Here is an 18,908-nt window from a genome sequence, read left to right as displayed (position 1 = left end):
GGCTCGAACTCACGGACTGCGAGATCATGACCTGAGGCGAAGTCGGACGTTTAACCGACTGAGACACCCAGGCGCCCCTGTTTTACTTTTTTAATAACCGGCCAACAGTTGTTACTGAGCCTCGGGCCACGGCCAAGGGAAATTCAGACACAGAAGGTACAGTCTCCACTTGAAGGAAACGTCACATGGTTTGACTTCCGACAGGATAGACAATTTGGCTTTTCTTCACCACCAAAACCCACACATCCCAATTCTAGTGCCTTCTATTTACATACCCTCTCAGCCAGGAAATCTAATGCGAACCTGCTTTTAAATATTATGGGGGAGGGGCGCCTGGGTGGCGCAGTCGGTTAAGCGTCCGACTTCAGCCAGGTCACGATCTCGCGGTCCGGGAGTTCGAGCCCCGCGTCGGGCTCTGGGCTGATGGCTCGGAGCCTGGAGCCTGTTTCCGATTCTGTGTCTCCCTCTCTCTCTGCCCCTCCCCCGTTCATGCTCTGTCTCTCTCTGTCCCAAAAATAAATAAACGTTGAAAAAAAAAAAAAATTTTAAATATTATGGGGGAAATGTTGACAGTAAGGAGAAATAAGGGAAAGACAGTTTGGTTACATCTTTTTGCCGTAGTGAAGATTAAGGAGGTCATGAAATAGGTGAAAATAGGTCATTTCTACCGAGGTTGCTAGTTAAGCACCGGGTCATTGGGAATCAGAAAAGCCAGTATCATCAAACCTTTGGTTGTGCAATCAAAGGCCTTTATTGAACACGTTCTGTGTGTAAGACACTTTGCTCTGCACTTTGGGCGTGCAGGAGGGAGTAACATAGTGAGTAAATAAAGTGAGTAATGCCATCCCCCCAGGTTTACAGAATTATCTGAGAGAGAAAATATATGTACACCGAAAGGCTAAAAGTAAACAAACAATAAAACAATAAATACTAAATCTAAAGTGCACGGCACAGATTATAAATATTATAGGAAATCAGGTGAGGACAACCAGCACTTCTGGCCGGACTCTTCAGGGAAGAGTTCACAGAGAAGGCAAAAAGTAAAGCAGAGCTCAGACATGGTGCACCCTCAATAGAACCCCATGATGTATACTCTTTCTCAGTCAGGGGACTCTGTGTTACAACCACCACGGTAACACTGAATGAAAGAATAGTCTAATGGTAAGCTCGGCAGATTTTGCTGGCTGATACCCTCGATGTTGAACAGACTGAATCAAATGCTTCATTCTTTTATTGAGAAGTCAGTGAGCTAACTTCCATGAGACTATCTCCAGACTCATGCAAAGGGCCACAGTTGTGTGTTTGCTTGGGTTTGTGTGTGTTGTGTGTGTCCGTGAACTCACAGGTACTCTAATAAAATTAAACAGCTGACATTGTAATGGCCAAGTACTATTCTAAGTATTTTATCTACACTTATTCATTTAGTCTGTACAACACCCCTATGAGGTAGACTCTACTGTGTTCAATTTATGAATAAGAGAATCAAAATCTAAGGAATTTAAATAACTTTCCCAAGGATCACCATGTATTGAGTGTCTAACAATGAATCTGCCTTAGACACTCTTAGCACCAATCTGTCCTTGAGCCACCTGACCAAGGCCCTTCCTCCGTGAGGTGTGAGTAGGACATTGAAAATGTCTCCACTCAGGGTCTTCCAAAGTCAACCTAAACATGCGGTTCACTGACACCTTTCAGGAGGGGGCAGACCAGGTTGTGTGCTATAGGAGCGGAGGCACACGTTTTTTCAAGGGAGTTCCAAAAACTCCTGGAGTTTCTCTGTTAGCATCCATGGGCGCTTTCCTGGTTAAAAAGAATCCCAAGACAGAATATCTTCATTACGGCCGTCCCATCCTAGGAAGTGAGCACCTTGGAGCAGAATGTGCTCTCATACTAGATGTGACCGTCAAGTGCTTAACACATAATACTGACGAAAGACCAATCTCTCTCTTGCTAGTGTTCAGAGTTCCCGTCTGCAAGATGAGGCCATTGGACTCCACCTTTTCTAAAGTTTATCCAGATTTCTAATTCTAACTATCTAGTTTCATGAGCTTCTGTCCTCACTTCAATACCTTGGCTCTGGGTAAGTCACGTTTCTTGGTACTGAGATCTTTGCATTACGAAAACCAGGACTATGCCTGCCCCACTCCCTTCCCTTGGAGAGACTCTACAGAAATACCAGGAAATGTCAAATTAAAATTCCTTTCTGTCTTCATTTGAGAAAAATGTGATTATTGTCACAAGATAAGCCATGCCACTGGAAAGATGACTTATTCTGCAGGTTGGTGTATTTTTCTCCCTTTGGATTGACTTCTTTATTGTATTTTTTGTTTTTTTCAAGCTTCCTTACTTAGAGAAAGTTTTTTACAGTAAAAAAAGAAAGATGGAGAGAGACCCCTACTCATTCACAAGTGAGTCTCATTTTCCCATTTGTTATATAACATCATTAACACTGGCTTTGTGGTAGGATAATTAGGGGCTACTCGCTGCTTCCTTTTCCTTTATCCACTCATGTTGGTCTCATGCATCAGCCTGGGTGCTTGCTTTATAAAGGAGCTTTCTTTTTCCCTCTGAAGGGGCTTCTATCTATTGTACTTCTCTCTTTGTTTGAATGTCAAATTTGTTTACATACAACATTAAGAAGATGAGCAGCTCTCTACTTGAAATATGATGGTTCCTCTTCCTCATCACTGGTTTCAAAAAACCATATTGTTGGTGAGGGTTAATCTTACATCATCAGAGTTGACAGCGTCCCTCGGTGGCTCCATGTCTTCAGGTGACATGAGTCCAGAGCTGGGAGCCTGCAGACTTGGGTTTCTAGCTCTGGCTTGAGCCTTGATTAGCTGTGGTCCATCACTCCAGGCTCCAGGCTCCTTAACTTACAATGAGCATCTTTCTGGTTCAAAAGCTCTATGTTTTTCACTTGTCTCATGGCCAAGTTGCCTCTAAGCCCAAGCTAGGCTAACCGTGTAATCAATTTAAATTTGGACAGGTGGACTGTGCTGGCAGTTGGATTCCTTTCGTACAAAGAACCAGCCATGACCTACTTAGAGTCAGCCCAACTGTTGGTGGCTATTCATGAGGGCCCCTCCCTTGGCAACCCACAGAATCCAGCCAGGTGACATCCTAGGCCACCTTTGCCACGATGAACCAGACTCTCTTCCTGAGGATAAACATGACCCAACAGCATGGAACTGGAGGCTCCACAAGACCAAGGCTCTGCTGCGGCCCACTGTGTCTTTCTGTCCCGTTGTGGATGCCCGGCATGGCGTATATATACATTGATAGTTGGTGGGGAGAAATGTTCAGCATCACAGAGCAGCTTGGACAGAGGGGTCTTCCACCCTCCCCATACTTCACATCTTCCTCCATCAGCACCACAGCATGGGAGGCTTCCTTCATACTCCCCAGAGGCAAGAAGACAGGAGTAAGCACATTTTTCCTGGGGCTCTGCCATTCCCGGGATGTACGACCTTGTCAAGAACAGAAAACCACAACTTTAATGAACAGGTGGCAAGACCCGAAAGCCTCACAGCAACTACACTACAGGCTCACTCTTTCTGGAACAATAAGCCCCTTTGGGTAGAGCCTCCTTAGCAAATGGAGAGTCTCTTTATCTTAAGTCACTCTGGAATCCAGGGAACAGGCTGGTTTTCCACAGCTTACAAATGCTGAGCTACAAACCTTGTCTTTCTGTAAGCAGGACTGATTCCTTCCCTTTTGGAAAAGACCCCTTTCTTTGTACAAGGCCCTGGGCTGCCACCGAAGGTCTCAGCCACAGAGGCTCATGGGAGCCAGCAGGTATTGGGATGGGGGGAGGGGAGGGCCTCTGTCTATGTATCTGAATGCCTCTCTCTGCATCTGTCCTCATTTCTGTTGCTGTCACTCTATGTGTGTCTCTGAGTGAGGCTCAGTCTCTGTGTATGTTTCTGTTTCTTTCTGTTTTCTGGGTCTCTCTCTGTAACCCTTGGCTTCTCTCTGTATCTCTCTGACTCACCGCAAATGTGGGCATCCTGTTGTGGGTGTCTCCATCTCTCTGTCTGATCTTCTCTCTCTAGATCTATAGAGACCTGGACACAGAGGATTGGAAGACTTGCCTGCACATGTCCACATGTCTGGGTGGCTCTCTTGCGACCCAGAGTCACCACGCCCCTCGGTGTCTCTGTACTTGTTTCCCCTGTGACTCCCGTCTCTCTGTTTCTACATCTCTGTCTCTCAGACATTACCTCAAAAGTGAATTAACTTCTGCATTATCCCTGAAGCCTCTCACAAGATAATTCCTTGATCTTTCAACACTAGGGAACGAAAGGGGCCACAGCAGGATGTGTGGGGACATTACTGATATCATGTCCTGGGGATGGGGAATTAGAGAGAGAAGAGAGGCAGCAGTCATGTAGAGCTGTGCAAATGCCCCCCTTTAAATACACTCAGGCTAACTTACAACCATTCTCAGACACGCCTCACTGTTTTATAGCGACAACAAAAATTTCAGGAATGCAAGAATTAGAAGTGTGACTGTAACTCCAACCATAGCTAGAGGAGAATAGATTGTATAAGAAGAATCCTTTCAGTCAAGAAAAAAAACATTCATGGGCACCTGGGTGGCTCAGTTGGTTAAGTGTCTGACTTCAGCTCAGGTCATGATCCAGAGGTTCATGAGTTCGAGCCCCGCTTCGGGCTCTGTGCCGACAGCTCAGAGCCTGGAGCCTGCTTCGGATTCTGTGTCTCCCTCTCTCTCTGCCCCTTCCCCCTGCTCGCACTCTCTCTCTCTCCTTCTCTCTCTCTCTCTCTCAAAAGTAAATAAACTTTAAAAAAACAAAATTTCAAAAAAAGAAACATTAAAAAAAGAAAAAGAAAAAACATTCTTAATTACAATGTCATGAATTTGGGAACCCCTTCCTTTGCACTCACCTCCCAAGTTAAGAGTATAGCCGGCTGTGTTAGCTTGGCCCTTTGGTGGGGTGACCAGAGAAATCAGTAGAAAGATTCTGTTGATGACAGAGGCATAATTGCATTTATCATTATTAGTCTGTTTTCAATTATCACAACTAGTCAAAGCACATAGAGAACTGTGACCCACAGCAATTTATTTCCTCCCTTCACTCTAACCCCCTCCTTCTTTGTATTAGCACCGCGTACAACACAGGAACAGGCCCGTGTGAGAGATCCCCCGGCTCCCATCTGGCCTGGCTCCCGGTCCTGAGGGGTCTCTAGTTTGGGAGGGAGATGGGGAGAAGGCAGCTGAGTGGCGTGGAGAGACAGAGCAACACTAGAATGCCTCCTAGCCCTCAAATAGCTTTTCTCAGCAGGCCTGCTGGAATCTTCCATGATACAGTCATCCTTTTTTTTTTTTTTTAATTTTTTTTTCTTAACGTTTATTTTTGGGACAGAGAGAGACAGAGCATGAACGGGGGAGGGGCAGAGAGAGAGGGAGACACAGAATCGGAAACAGGCTCCAGGCTCCGAGCCATCAGCCCAGAGCCCGACGCGGGGCTCGAACTCCCGGACCGCGAGATCGTGACCTGGCTGAAGTCGGACGCTTAACCGACTGCGCCACCCAGGCGCCCCAATGATACAGTCATCCTTTTATAATGTACCTGAGTCTAAAAGATCCTCGTGTTTTAGGTAAATGTTGCTTAAGATGCATCAGCTCTCTGGTGAAATGATTACCGCATGAGCGTGGACTAACTCACCACACCGGATATCAAAAGAACACATTTCTTATCCTGAGTTTGGGGAGCTGGGACTGATGCCCCGCAGGCAGGTGTGACAGGGGAAAGAGTTCAGCCTGGCCTGTAGGAGATTGCTACGCGGGGAGCAGAGGTCTGCAAAGCAGGAGAGAAGACAGACAATAAGCCCTACTTCCTCTGAGGAGGGCTGATAAAACCGACTTGGAACAGCCTACAGCTAGCGGGCAGGGGAAGGATTGTAAGACATTAGGATAAATTTACCAGGTTCCTAGACCAGTGGTTCACAGCCTTGGCAGCTCTTCGGAATCACTGGGAAACTTTAAAACAAACCAAAAAAAGTGACAGGCCCTACTCCCTGCTTTAAATTTTCTTGGACGTACGTGGTATTTTTTAAAAGTTCTCTAGATGTTTCTGAGGTGCAGCCAGCATTGAAAACCACGGATTCAAACAACCAACAAACTGGTAATAAAGTTCTGGGTATAATCCTGACTTGTATTTAAGTACAGACACAAAGAGAAGTGGGCCAGATGATCAGAGAGCAATTCACCCCTGTGGTGGCTGAATGGATCAGTACTAGAAATGCATAAGGAAAGGAACAGTGACAGACTGGAAGCAACTGGAAGAGCCAAGCCTCTCCTGAGAGCAGGGGACAGACCCAGTGAGGTGGTAGGGGGATACTTATGCCAGGCAGACTGATCGGGGAGGCAAATATGTACAATGCTAGGTAGGGTCTCAGCATCGGCTACGTTAGAACCACCCGGGGAGCTTGTAAAACTCCCAGACACATCGCAGACCGATCCAATTAGAATCTTCAGGCGTGAGACTCAAGCAACATTTTTTGAAGCTTCCTAATTGATTCTGATCTTTGGGTCATGTTGAGAACCACTGCTTTGGGTAACTATTGACGTTCATTCTCAATAAAACTTAGCTTTTGAAAATTTCAGCTGGAAAAGATATAGAGAGGTCAACAATCTGCCAGGTTTGGAGACCAAGGACCAAGTTTAGGTAAGAGTAACAGGAAAGGAGACAGGAAAATAGAGGGAACAGAAAGGAGGGAAGATAAAAGGGGGCCTAAAGAGGAGAGAATAGAAAGGCAAAGGACATATGGGGGGCCAATGCTGCTACTCAGGGCCATGGGTACCAGGTCTACAGTGATGGGGCACCCCTCTCCATGCACATCTCCTGCAACCCAGTCCACGCAGGGCGGTATAGATCCCATCCGATGTTGGCATGGGAAACTGTAGATTGCCTTTTCTCTTGTGACTCGGTATGTTCCCTGGGCCAACACTGATCCCCTCGTGCTGTCACTTAAACATTTTTTAGTTCTTCCCTCACTCAGAATAGCTGAGGGAGCGAACCTTTGCATAACAATACGTGATTTCTACACTGTAGGAAGTGAACATCAAGGAGAGGGCTTGTGGGCTACTAAACTGTAGAGCCTTCTCCACAACACTGCTGAGCAGCCCCGAACCTTCTCTTACAATTCCGGTAACCATGGCAGTCACCCTTCTTGAAAATCAAGCTATGAGGAAGTTCTTTGTGGAGGGTCAGAATTTGTCTCCCTGGACTTTCACACTGTGGATGTGGTTCAACCGATTGGAGTCGTGGAGAACGAACAGCCTATCACGGGAAGCTGAGATTTTCCCTTCTCTCATTTCCCTGCCTCATCACAGGCTTGCTCTCCCGCTGCATGGGTCACGGTTTGTCCCTCCAGGCCCCCTCCCGACCCCCTGCCTGGCCACTCTCCTCTAAATGCATTTAAGTCTGCTTTCCTTTCTTTGGATGTGGTCCCAGCACTCCGGAAAGAATCTGAACAGCTCAAAGAGGTGCTCCCTTGGCACTTCTGGAAAACCCATACCACAGAGCGTTAAGGTGCTTGGTTTATTAACAGTCCATACGCCAGAAATGCCAACACTGTTGTCATCTTGTCAAACGTCTAAATGCAATAATGCACGTGAAGGCTTTACCTCTGAGATTCTGGAGATCCATTTTGCAGAAGTTACTCGACCCTTTAAAGCTTCTCTTATCTGGATAGAGAACAAAAGGGGTTAATAATTTAAAAAATTATGAGAGGCCATCACACGTGCCGGGGCCTGGCGAACGCTCTGGCAAGGGAGGGCGTTACCAGCTGGGTCCTGTCGGTGGGTCATGGAGGGATCAGGAACTTGGAGGAGTGGTTCGGGAAAAGGTGGAGAGAGGGGGAAGCACAAGGAAGATGAGGCTGGCACAGGACACTCATACTCAGGGGCCTTCAACATGAACCCAGTGACTAAGAAACACATTTTGCCACGGGTTAGAGCAATCTTTGACTTAGCACTGGGAGTAGTTTTTTTTGCAGCCCTTGAATAGTTGAACATTTCCCATAGCTGCCAGTTATTTAAACCCTGCTTTCTAGAGGTCAATCCAAAGCTAAAAAAAAAAAAAAAGAAAAAAAAAGAATGCTATGCAACATGGCAAAAGCCCACGGAATGGAGAATAATAAGAATAATAAATAACAATTATGTTTTGTTTTTTAAATATATATTAAATAGATTTAACGTACATATAAATATGAAAGGTAAATCTATTTAATATATATTCAATACTATATGATATATGATGATGTATTCTTTATTAATACTAATATAATATATAATATATAATATAAATTAACAGAATATTAATATAGCATATTAGTGTTAAATATATTTTGTTTCGTTAATTGTATTTTATTGTATATTTATATTTTGTCTTGAAAAAGCACTTTAAAGTCCTTTTCACACCTGCCATCTCATTTTATCCAAAAAACAGTCCTGTCAAATAGGTACTATTATTTCCATTTTATAATCGAGGACATTAAGTTCAGGAGATGAAGGGACACCCAAAGTCAGTTGACTGCTGAGAAGAGCCAAAAAGTCAGTTGACTGCTGAGAAGAGCCAAGACTTGAGTTCATGTCTCCTGACTCCAGACCAACCTGTCATTTTCCCTCAGTCTCTCTGGCTGAATGCAGGCAGGTCTTCTTGTTTTTTCTCTATCTTCCCTTCTGCTTTACAAAATGCTACTCATCTTCCAAGGCCTTATAGTTCTGTATTGACAGTTAATGGATGCCAAAGTCCTCCAGCTCAGGACTTCACCCTTCGCAGAAAATGTGATATTCTTTGCCACACACAGGCTCCAGAGAGGAAGGAGCACCCCCCGGGGTTTGGGGGCTGTGCCCTCAAGGGTCCATGGGGATATGAGAAGACATACTGGAGGTTCTCCCTACAATTCTTTCTTTTTATGTTTCACAGTGTGCAAAATACATACTTTGTAAATTAATAATGAACACATCTGGGGACACATGCTCACTGTTTTTTACTGATGTAAAAATTTGACTACTGGCATGTACAGCTTTGTATCAATTAATCATGTATGGTCCTGTGACATCTTTGAGTCTTTACCTATTATAATTTTAAATATAAGAGGTTTTGATCTTGATAGAAAGTTGTAGGTCTTAGAGTTCTTTGCACATCTCATAACACCTGGTAAATCAGTAAGAAAAAATGTTGCTGCTGATGCTTTGACAACAATACGAGTTGTGGTATTATGGTTAATAAAAAAAAACAAACCACAATCATACGGTATGCAACTGTGTACCACCTTAAATGCTTTGTGTGTTTTTTCACTTGCAAAATCACATTGGTTCTCTACCTCATCTAGCAGAAGAGGCAGGAAAATCATCATTATCTCTGCATTCTGTTTAGGGGATCTGGGTTCCTGAGAGTGAAGGACTCCCCAGTGTCTCAGAGATAGTATATAGAAAGACTGAAACACTAATACTCTGCCACCTCTAAATAATTTTTGTTAGGTTGATATGGTATCCTCATAACAAAATGAAAGGACCGGTGTGAACTGCCCCTTTCACAAACCCCAGACATTAACTTAATAATAGAATAGCATAGATAAAAAATTAATTCATTAACCGCCCCTGCAGGGAAAGTGTTTGCAACTACATTTGAGAGGGTGGCTTGCTTTTCTCACTCCAGGAGGCAGGGGGTGAAAGAGGGTGATCTTAGAAGGCTGGGTAACCATTTGATATTTTATTCATGTTTAGTTTTTATGTGTTTTCACCACTCACCACCTATACACACTCATCCGTATTTGGGAAATTCCCTTCTCTGGGTCCACCGCTCTATAAAGTAGAACTCACTGTCCCAACTTCCCTTGCAGCTAAGATGCAGCCATGTGACCTGGACTCAGCCAATCAGACATGTCAGTGCAAAGAAGCAGGTGCCAGGGGGCCCCAACAGGCAGGGTGAAGGTGACCTCCAAGACAACAGTAGCAGCAATTCTAGCTTACCATCTGCTACCTGACCTTGGCCTGGCAAGCTGTGCTATCTGGGCCCAGGAAAATGAGGAGGAACATTGGTTCCATGCTATGGATGGGGAACTGGGATGCCTCCAAGGTTCTAAGCCAGAGGGACGTCCCCAAAGATGATATTGTAAGATTTCATGAGTCCTCTTTCTGCTTCAACTTGTTAGAGTGGGTTTCTGTAGAGATCATGGGCAAGTTTAACCACTCTGAGTCTCAGTTTCCTCATCCATAAAATGGAATATAAGAATACCCAAGATTGTTTTAAGGATTAGAGGTAATGCACATAAAATGCTCAGCTCTGTAAGAGTTTGTAAGATAGATATTACTTCCATCATAAAAAAGAGTGATGCCCTGTTTGAGTGTGTGCTCAAAGATGCTCAGTAAGGGGTCTTTCCAAGTGAGGATTCCAGGGCCAAATACAGTTAATGCAAGAGGAGGAGGAGAAGGAGGAAGAAAATGGGGCGGGGTGGGGGGGGGGGGGGAAGAAGAAGAAGAAGAAGGAGGAGGAGGGGGAGAAGGGGGGGAGGAGGATTTACAATACCTTTGGATCCAAGATTGTTCCAAACACCAAGATGAAGAAGCCCTGAGAAAGACAGAAGAGGAAAGAAAATCCATTTACAATAATAATAATAATAATAATAATAATAATAAATATTGGTATTTATCAGTCCTTTTCTAGTTTAAAAAACAAACGAAATAAAAACAATTTATTAAATCTTTGACTCTGTTAAGGCCACACGACCTGGGTTCATACACTCAATGAATATTCATTGAGCCTCTTCCACGTGCCAGCCACTGTTCTCGACACTTGGGATACGTCACTAAACCCAACAGACCAAGGTCTGTGATTCATACAAGAAAATTATGGGGATTTCTTTTTAAGTAGGGCAAACTAAAAGCATTTAGCATTGACCAGGAGCTCGCCAGAACGTATATCTCACTAGAACACAGTCTGAGCAAGACTCAGAGGAGATGTTAGGCCATGGACAGCAGTTTTGCAGTCCTTGGACAAACTATAATGAAAGAAACTTCCATACAAACAAAGCAAAGCAGCTATGCTCAGCTTCTGTTAACACTCTCAACTTCCTTCCCCCATCCACAACCAAAGAAAATTATAAAACTTGAAAAGAAAAATCAAGTACAGGGGTGCCTGGGTGGCTCAGTCAGTTAAGCGTCCCATTCTTGATTTCAGCTCAGGTCATGATCTCACGGTTCGTGAGTTCAAACCCTGCATCAGGCTCTGTGCTGACAGTGCAGAGCCTGCTTGGGATTCTTTCTCTCCCTCTTTCCCTGCCCCTCCCCTGCTTTCTCTCTCTCTCTCTCTCTCTCTCTCTCTCTCTCTCTCAAAATAAATAAGTAAACCAAAAAAAAAAAAAAATTTTAAGGAAAAGTCAAGTACATGGGCCCTAAGACATAAAACAGATTGAGCTTCTAAGCACATAACAGGTGCTCAGAAACAGGTGCTCCAAATATGACATAGAGGGAATTATAGCTCTCATATCCCTTACCATCCATTCAAAAAGAGACCCCATTAAAGTCAAAAGGAGGCTGTTCCTCTATCATTACAGTCCATTTGAATTGGTACAGAACCCCCCTGGAAGAAGGAAGAAAAAGTATTCATCCCATTTTTCAGACAAGTAGAAAGAAACTCAGAGATTCAACTTTCAAAATGTAGCAGATAGCAACATTCATTAGATAGTTTCTCCTGAAGGCGTGGTTACTTGAGTCCTGGCCCACCTGAGAGGAGAAGTGAGATAATGATTTTGATTAGCAGGGCATCCCTCTGTTAGGCTGCTTTGATCTCATAATCGAATGTGAACCCTTAGCTAAGCAGATGCCTATGAGGACACATGGGTTTAATACAAGTGGTGCCATAAAGATGTTGCGACTCAGTAGCAGCATATCAAACCCACTGCTACCTCTATTTGTAAAAGCTTAGCTGACAGGTGGAGGATTTCACAGGGACCAGTGCTGACCACGAAGCTCATCCAATCCCCAAACATACTAAATCCACCTCTCCATTCAGCCAGTCCAGCAAGCACTCCAAAGCTTGGAGACCTTCTATCAGATTGCTTTTCTGTGTGACACTCTTAGCCTATAAGATAACTATTGAAATCTGTCATTGTGTCTACCAAGAAAATGTCATCGCTAGCATGGTCATATAGGTGACAAAGCATCATTCGTATAAAGATGCCTGGAACAAATACAACCAGGTCTGGTTTGGGTACCGGGAATACATTTTAAATCAGAATCTCCATGAATTTGCCCAGGAGTTAAGTTTTTAAAATATCTAGGAACTGTACGTTTAGCCCGTTTCTTCCAAAACATGCATTCCTTTGGCTAAAGGACTAAGAGGAATTTCTCTCCTTGTTAGATTTTCAATTTCTTTTTTTTTTCTTTTTTTTTTTTTAAATTTTTTTTTCAACATTTATTTATTTTTGGGACAGAGAGAGACAGAGCATGAACGGGGGAGGGACAGAGAGAGAGGGAGACACAGAATCGGAAACAGGCTCCAGGCTCTGAGCCATCAGCCCAGAGCCCGACGCGGGGCTCGAACTCACGGGCCGCGAGATCGTGACCTGGCTGAAGTCAGACGCTTAACCGACTGCGCCACCCAGGCGCCCCAGATTTTCAATTTCTTGAGGCTAAACCAATTATATTCACATCTGCAACATTTAGCATAATGCTTGACACACAATAAGTACTCAGTAAATGTGTGTTTCTCTTTGTGTGTGTGCATCTATATCTGTGTTTGTGTGTGTTTAACTGCTTTATTATGCAACCTGAATTTGTACACTCATAAATATGTAACAGGAACATATTCCAGTAGGATCACTTTTTATTGGTCCCACCTTGGGAAAAGTTACACGAAATATCATTCAGAAAATTTGGATAGATTATTAGTCAAAGTTTTAGTATCTGATTGATAAAATACACTGGTAGTAGCTTCTTTGCATTTCTTCTAGTAGATAAAGCTTAATTTGAGCAGATAAATGTCAAGGTGTTCTCCCATGTTTTAAAATACATGCTTTACTGCTATGGAAGGAATGTTCACATCCTCTCCGCCAAAATGTATATGCTAAATCCTAATGCCCAAAGTGGAGGCATGCATTTGGAAGGTAATTAGGTCACAAGGGTGGGGCCCTCATGAAAGGCATTAGTGCACTTACAAAAGAGACCCCAGAAAGTTCCCTTGCCCCTTCTGCTATGTGATATTCTAGCAAGAAGATGGTATTGATCTATGAGGCAGGAAGCAAGCTCTCTCCAAACACCACATTTGTATGTGCCTTGATCTTGGACTTCCCAGCCTCCAGAACTGTGAGAAATAAATTTCTGTTGTTTGTAAGCCACCCAATCTACGGTATTTTTGTTACAGCAGCTCAAATGAACTGAGACATTTATTTTCTCTAGCCACAACAGCTATGAGGGGGGCCCCACAGCTTACCCAACCTACAGTTACTGCTATGGAAGGCATACAAAAGGAACTGTATTTACAGTTGTATTCAGTAAATACAAGAGAGGATACCAACCAGAAGTTGTGGATTACAAGTGAGCAGTCAAATCAGCAATTGACTACATAATAATTATGATTATGGGGATGATTGAGCTTTAAAACCAATGGAGGTGCTCACATGGGGCTAGGACCAGGAAAGCTTCAGAAGAGTCTTTCTCCTACATCTTCTGGACCTCCCAGCGTGTTTAGGAGTCTCTCTCCCCTCTCTGCTCTATCAGCCCCAGCTGCCCCTCATCTTGGCTCTTCCTAGGACTCTGCTTGTACTGCTTCCTTCTGCTCACTTCATTGTGTCTCCCACCTCAACAGATCTGTGGCTCTCCTTTCTCTCCTCCAACACTGGGCATCCTCAGGATGCCCTGGTCCACGGGTCTGGTAAATAGCAATAACCGGCTCTCCTAATTTGAAGCACTTACCAGTCTCCATTTAAATACTCCCACCCTGGCTGATTTAAGTCTAGCAACACGACATCACTGAAGATGGAGTTAGAAAGGGATGGACACATCATGATACAGGGTTTTCACCGTACAGATACAGTAGATGCAAATACCCTCACAAGCATAGTAAAATGTAGACAAATAATTAGGAAGTAATGCATTTGGAGGATGTAGGACCTTAAACAGAGCCGTTGTTTTATTTAATTAAAAGTTTATATATTTAATTTTTAATGATGTCCCTTTGCAAAATTCCTAAAAATAGAAGTCATTTCTCTTGAGCCAGGACAAACCAGCTCCAGCACACCGGTGCCTAATGCCTACCAGTCCTCGTGCCCAGGGTCTACCCTTCACCCACACCCTGCCCTCAGCTTCTCACCTCCATCAGTACTGGCATTTGGATGAGCTCCATCCCCCTTGCCAGGAGTCAAGACAGAAACTGAGTTGAAATTACAAGTTGATCCTGTCATGACAGGTAAAGGAACTCATGGCACCGAAATACAAGTGCTCTGAGCCTAGTCCCAACAAAAATCACAGTAAAGATCTGCGCCCCCAACACTGGGTGACAAGGAAAGGGAAATGTTGAGGAGTAGATACATCAACTCCTTAAGGGTTCCTGACAAATAGCCATGGGATATACTGAACAGAAATTTAAGAACACTAGGTTGTTCTCCCAGCCCTATGCATGACTAGCCACATAAACATGGATAAGAGCTATACAAAAATTATAGGATACTATTCATACTTTCTATAGAAATGCATAAAAACAAAGATCCCAAAGACAAGGAACCATTATTATCATTATTATTAGCTTTGTTCTCCAAGGCATCAAAATGCTTATTATAAAATGAAATCACTGGGGCCCCTGGGTGGCTCAGTCGGTTTAAGTGTCCGACTTAGGCTCAGATCATGATCTCACGGTTCGTGGGTTCAAGCCCTGCGTTGGGCTCTGTGCTGACAGCTCAGAGCCTGGACCTTGCTTCAGATTCTGTGTCTCCCTCTCTCTCTCTACCCCTCCCCCACTCACACTCTGTGTCTCCCTCTCTCTCTGTTTCTCTTAAAAATAAACATTAAAAAAAATTTTTAGGGGCACCTGGGTGGCTCAGTCGGTTGAGCGTCTCACTTCAGCTCAGGTCATAATCTCACAGCTCATGAGTTCAAGCCCCGCATCAGGTCCTGTGCTGACAGCTCAGAGCTTGGACCCTGCTTCAGATTCTGTGTCTCCTTCTCTCTCTGCCCCTAACCCACTCGCATTCTGTCTCTGTCTCTCTCAAAAATAAATAAACATAAAAAAAAATTTTTTTAATAAAAATAAAAAAATTTTTAATGAAATTGTTTATACACAAATCTTAAAATAGAAAGAGGAGAAAATATTTGACCCAAAATCTCTATTATCCATTAGGTAAAACATTTATTTCCGAATAAGCATACACTCAGAAGAAAGGATTATTTTAAAGGTCTTTAGAAAGATAAAAGCTTTCTTATCAACTAGTTCCTATCTACATATTTAATATTCAGTGTAATAAATTTTGGCTCCTTGGTACCCTGTGACAGAAAAAAAAAACAATGAAAAAAATTCAGTCAAGTAGAGGATTATTGAATACAGCATACTATCCTGTCGTATTTCTACATGGTAACCTGGTAAGATGCTACAATGTATTTTTAAGTGAAAAAGTAAGGTGCATAATAATGTATATTTTAACCCCTGTATTATGTGAAAATATATTTGTATATAAGCATAAAAAATTTGGCAAAGATACCCGTGAAACTGTGAACATTGCTTAATTCATAGAGGTGAGAGAGGAGAAGAGAAGCCATCTTTAATATCACTCTGTATGACTTGCCTCATTACAATAAGATGGTTTCCAATGGGAACCAGAAATTCTAAATGGAAAGAAATGCCATGAATGTGCACATTTTAATACCTCCAGTTAGGTACCTAGATTTGGGGGAAGTAGTGGTATTTAGTGTCTGAACAGTAGCAGCTCAGCCTACTGTAGTGCTATTCATGATCTTTAGGTCATTTTTGAACTTGATGCTTTCCACCCACTGTTTTATTTCAGTATTTCAGGCAGGCAGTGGTAATACCCATTTTATAAGTGAGAAAAATATGGCTCAGAAAAGTTAATCAAACACCTCAAAAGAACGTTATATATCAGTAAATGAGAGAGTCAAGATTTGCATCCAGGCCTTTCTGGGGAAAAAGAGTTTATTTCCTCACTTAATATTCTATTCCAAATCTATTGTCTTTTATAAAGAAATATGATTCTATGGGGCTCCTGGGTGGCTCAGTCGGTTGACTTTCCAACTCTTGGTTTTGCTCAGGTCATGATCTTCCAGTTCATGAATTTGAGTCCCACATCAAGCTTTGCACTGACATTGTGGAGCCTGCTTGGGATTCTCTCACTCTCTCTCTCTCTCTCTCTCTCTCTCTCTCTCTCTCCCTCTCTCTCTCTGCCTCTCCCCTGCTCGTGCTTGCTCTCTCTCAAAATAAATAAATAAATTTTTTAAAAAGACAGAAATAAAGAAATATGATTCCAAAAGCTCCCAATCACAAAACTTCTTCCTGAATTTTCTCACTTAGTACTTGGCCAGTAGCATCTAGACTTACCTGGAATGCATTGAGCACAGAGAAGATAATGTGGAAGGCAAGGTTGCTGTCATCAACGACCATGGCTATTCCAAATCCCCAGGTCAGTCCCAGCAGTGGTGTGAGGATGGCGATGTTCTTACTGATTCTCACAATGGCTCTCACCTCCTGGAACATGGAACTGCCAATGGCGGGTCGCTGGGTCTTGACAATCACGAGTGTGACTGTGACCAGGTTCACTACCACAATGGCCAGAGCTGGGACCACAAAGGCCAAGAGGGCCTTGGTCATGTCCCAGTTGAGCCAGCAGGCCTCAGGCCGTAGGTAGCCTTTGCTGGGCTCAGTGGCAGCAACTGTGATAGCAGCAATGACCAAGGGGCACCCGTAGCTGATTGAAAAGAGAGCTGCCACCAGGACCGACTTGGGCAGCGTATGGAAGACAATCAGGATTCCATAGAGGATAAGGAGTGCTTTGGCAAGCATCCAGAAAAACACAGAAAGGTAAAAGAAATGAACAAAAAATGTTGCTGCCACACACCCACTGTGATGTGTCACTGGACCGCTAAGAAAGGAAGCCACAACGAACCACACATCAGCCATCAGCAAGGTGGCCGCAACATTAGCGATGCATATATGGCGTAAGTACGAGATCTCTGTCTTTGTCACCTGGCCCCAGACCAAGGCCTCAATGGACAAGCAAAGGATCAAGCTGCAAATAGAAATGCCCAGGCCTATGTACGTGATATAAGTCAGGATCGGGCTCTCCAAGATGTGGGGTGACATAAGAATGGAAAAAGAGGTAAACAACTTGCTTGGCCTACATTTGCAAACAGCTTGCTGGGAGTTTTCTTGAATTATTTGACAGGCCTGCTGGTCCCATCTGCTCTCCAAGGAGTGCCAGCCAACACACTGTGTCCTCTTCTCCTCTGACTTGTTGATCTTTTCAAAAATCAGTGAGATTCTTTTAAGTTCCTTGGGCAAAATGACAGATAGGACAAGCCCATTCACTGTGACGTTTTCCAAAAAACTGGCTTTTAAGATGGCCCCAAGAGTTGGAAATGCAATGCTGATGGCCTGAGAAGGAGCGGGCACCTTCCGAAGTTCATCTCTACTGATCAACACCTGCCCAGTGATCTCACTGCTGGTGTCATTAACTCTCATTGAAAAACTGAAATTCTTTCCAGTGTTGTCTGGGGATATGGCAGTCCCCATAGTATGAATGAAGACATCTGATATGTCAATCGGATATTTATTTATAAATAGCTTTCTGGCAAAGGAGTTGACTGAGTGTAGCAGGACACAGCTGCTATTTCTGTCTGGGATGAAGGTCCAGTTTGAGATGCTTTTGCTGTTAAGAATGTGGTTGGCCATGATGCTGTAACTCTGCCAAGGAAGAACCAGCATTAGTACTGAGCTGCTCTGGGCATCTGCCAGAACAGTCAAGAGTCACTTTCATCAAGTGTGGTCCTCCATCCAACAGCATAGACGTCCCCTGGGAACTTCTTAGAAATACGCAATCTCAGGGCCCACCCTAGACCCAATGAGTCATAATCAGCATCGTAATGAAATCCCCAGGGTACCCACACACCACCAAAATGTGAGCTGAAGGATAGAGCAAGGAGTGAGTTGCCCTCGTGTCACATATGCAATGTCTCCCTGTGAGGTAGCCAGGTGGGCAGCTCATGGACATCATCGGTCCCACTTCACATCTTGGTGAAGCCAGCAACTCGCTTACCCTGCTCAGCGTACCCATCATGCAATTAACATCTATTAAATCTCAACTGTGTGCAAGACCCTGTGCAGGAACATAGCGAATTGACAAGTAACCCCAGACGCTGAACCTGCTTTTTGTCCTCTGCCTCAAAGATCAAAAATAAGGGGTGTCTGGGTGGCACAGTCATGCCACCCATTTTGGCTCAGGTCATGATCTCACAGTTTGTGAGATTGAGCCCCACGTCAAGCTTTATGCTGACAGCACAGAGCCTGCTTGGGATTCTCTCTCTTCCTCTCTCTGCCCTTTCCCCACTCGCATGCACTTTCTCTCTCAATAGATGATAGATAGATAGATAGATAGATAGATAGATAGATAGATAGAACTTTTAAAAAAACACATTATTGAAAAAAAAAGAAAGGAAAGGAAAGGAAAGGAAAGGAAAGGAAAGGAAAGGAAAGGAAAGGAAAGGAAAGGAAAGGAAGAAGGAAAGGAAAGGGGAAGGAAAGGAAAGCGGAAGGAAAGGAAAGGGGAAGGAAAGGACAGGAAAGGAAAGGAGAAGGAAAGGAAAGGGGAAGGAAAGGAAAGGGGAAGGAAAGGAAAGGGGAAGGAAAGGAAAGGAAAGGAAAGGAAAGGAAAGG

At 43.8% G+C, this 18,908-nt stretch overlaps 1 protein-coding gene across 1 annotated transcript in view; it reads right to left on the bottom strand.

The window, feature by feature from the left end:
* Window positions 1–727: 727 nt before the first annotated feature.
* ADGRF2 (adhesion G protein-coupled receptor F2) overlaps window positions 728–18,908 on the bottom strand; it is a 42,820-nt gene continuing 24,639 nt past the window's right edge. The window contains exons 6-10 of the mRNA XM_043591612.1: window positions 16,578–17,939; window positions 10,563–10,604; window positions 7,655–7,714; window positions 4,909–4,985; window positions 728–3,470 (exon numbers count right to left, since the gene is read on the bottom strand). Of these exons, the coding sequence (XP_043447547.1) occupies window positions 4,938–4,985; window positions 7,655–7,714; window positions 10,563–10,604; window positions 16,578–17,939 (1,512 nt within the window). The 3' untranslated portion in view covers window positions 728–3,470; window positions 4,909–4,937. The remainder of the gene's footprint in view (window positions 3,471–4,908; window positions 4,986–7,654; window positions 7,715–10,562; window positions 10,605–16,577; window positions 17,940–18,908) is intronic.

The sequence above is a fragment of the Prionailurus bengalensis genome, chromosome B2, assembly GCF_016509475.1.
Source record: "Prionailurus bengalensis isolate Pbe53 chromosome B2, Fcat_Pben_1.1_paternal_pri, whole genome shotgun sequence".
Classification (NCBI taxonomy): domain Eukaryota; kingdom Metazoa; phylum Chordata; class Mammalia; order Carnivora; family Felidae; genus Prionailurus; species Prionailurus bengalensis.
Note: the sequence above shows the minus strand (reverse complement) of the source record. Positions and strands in the feature narration are given on the sequence as shown.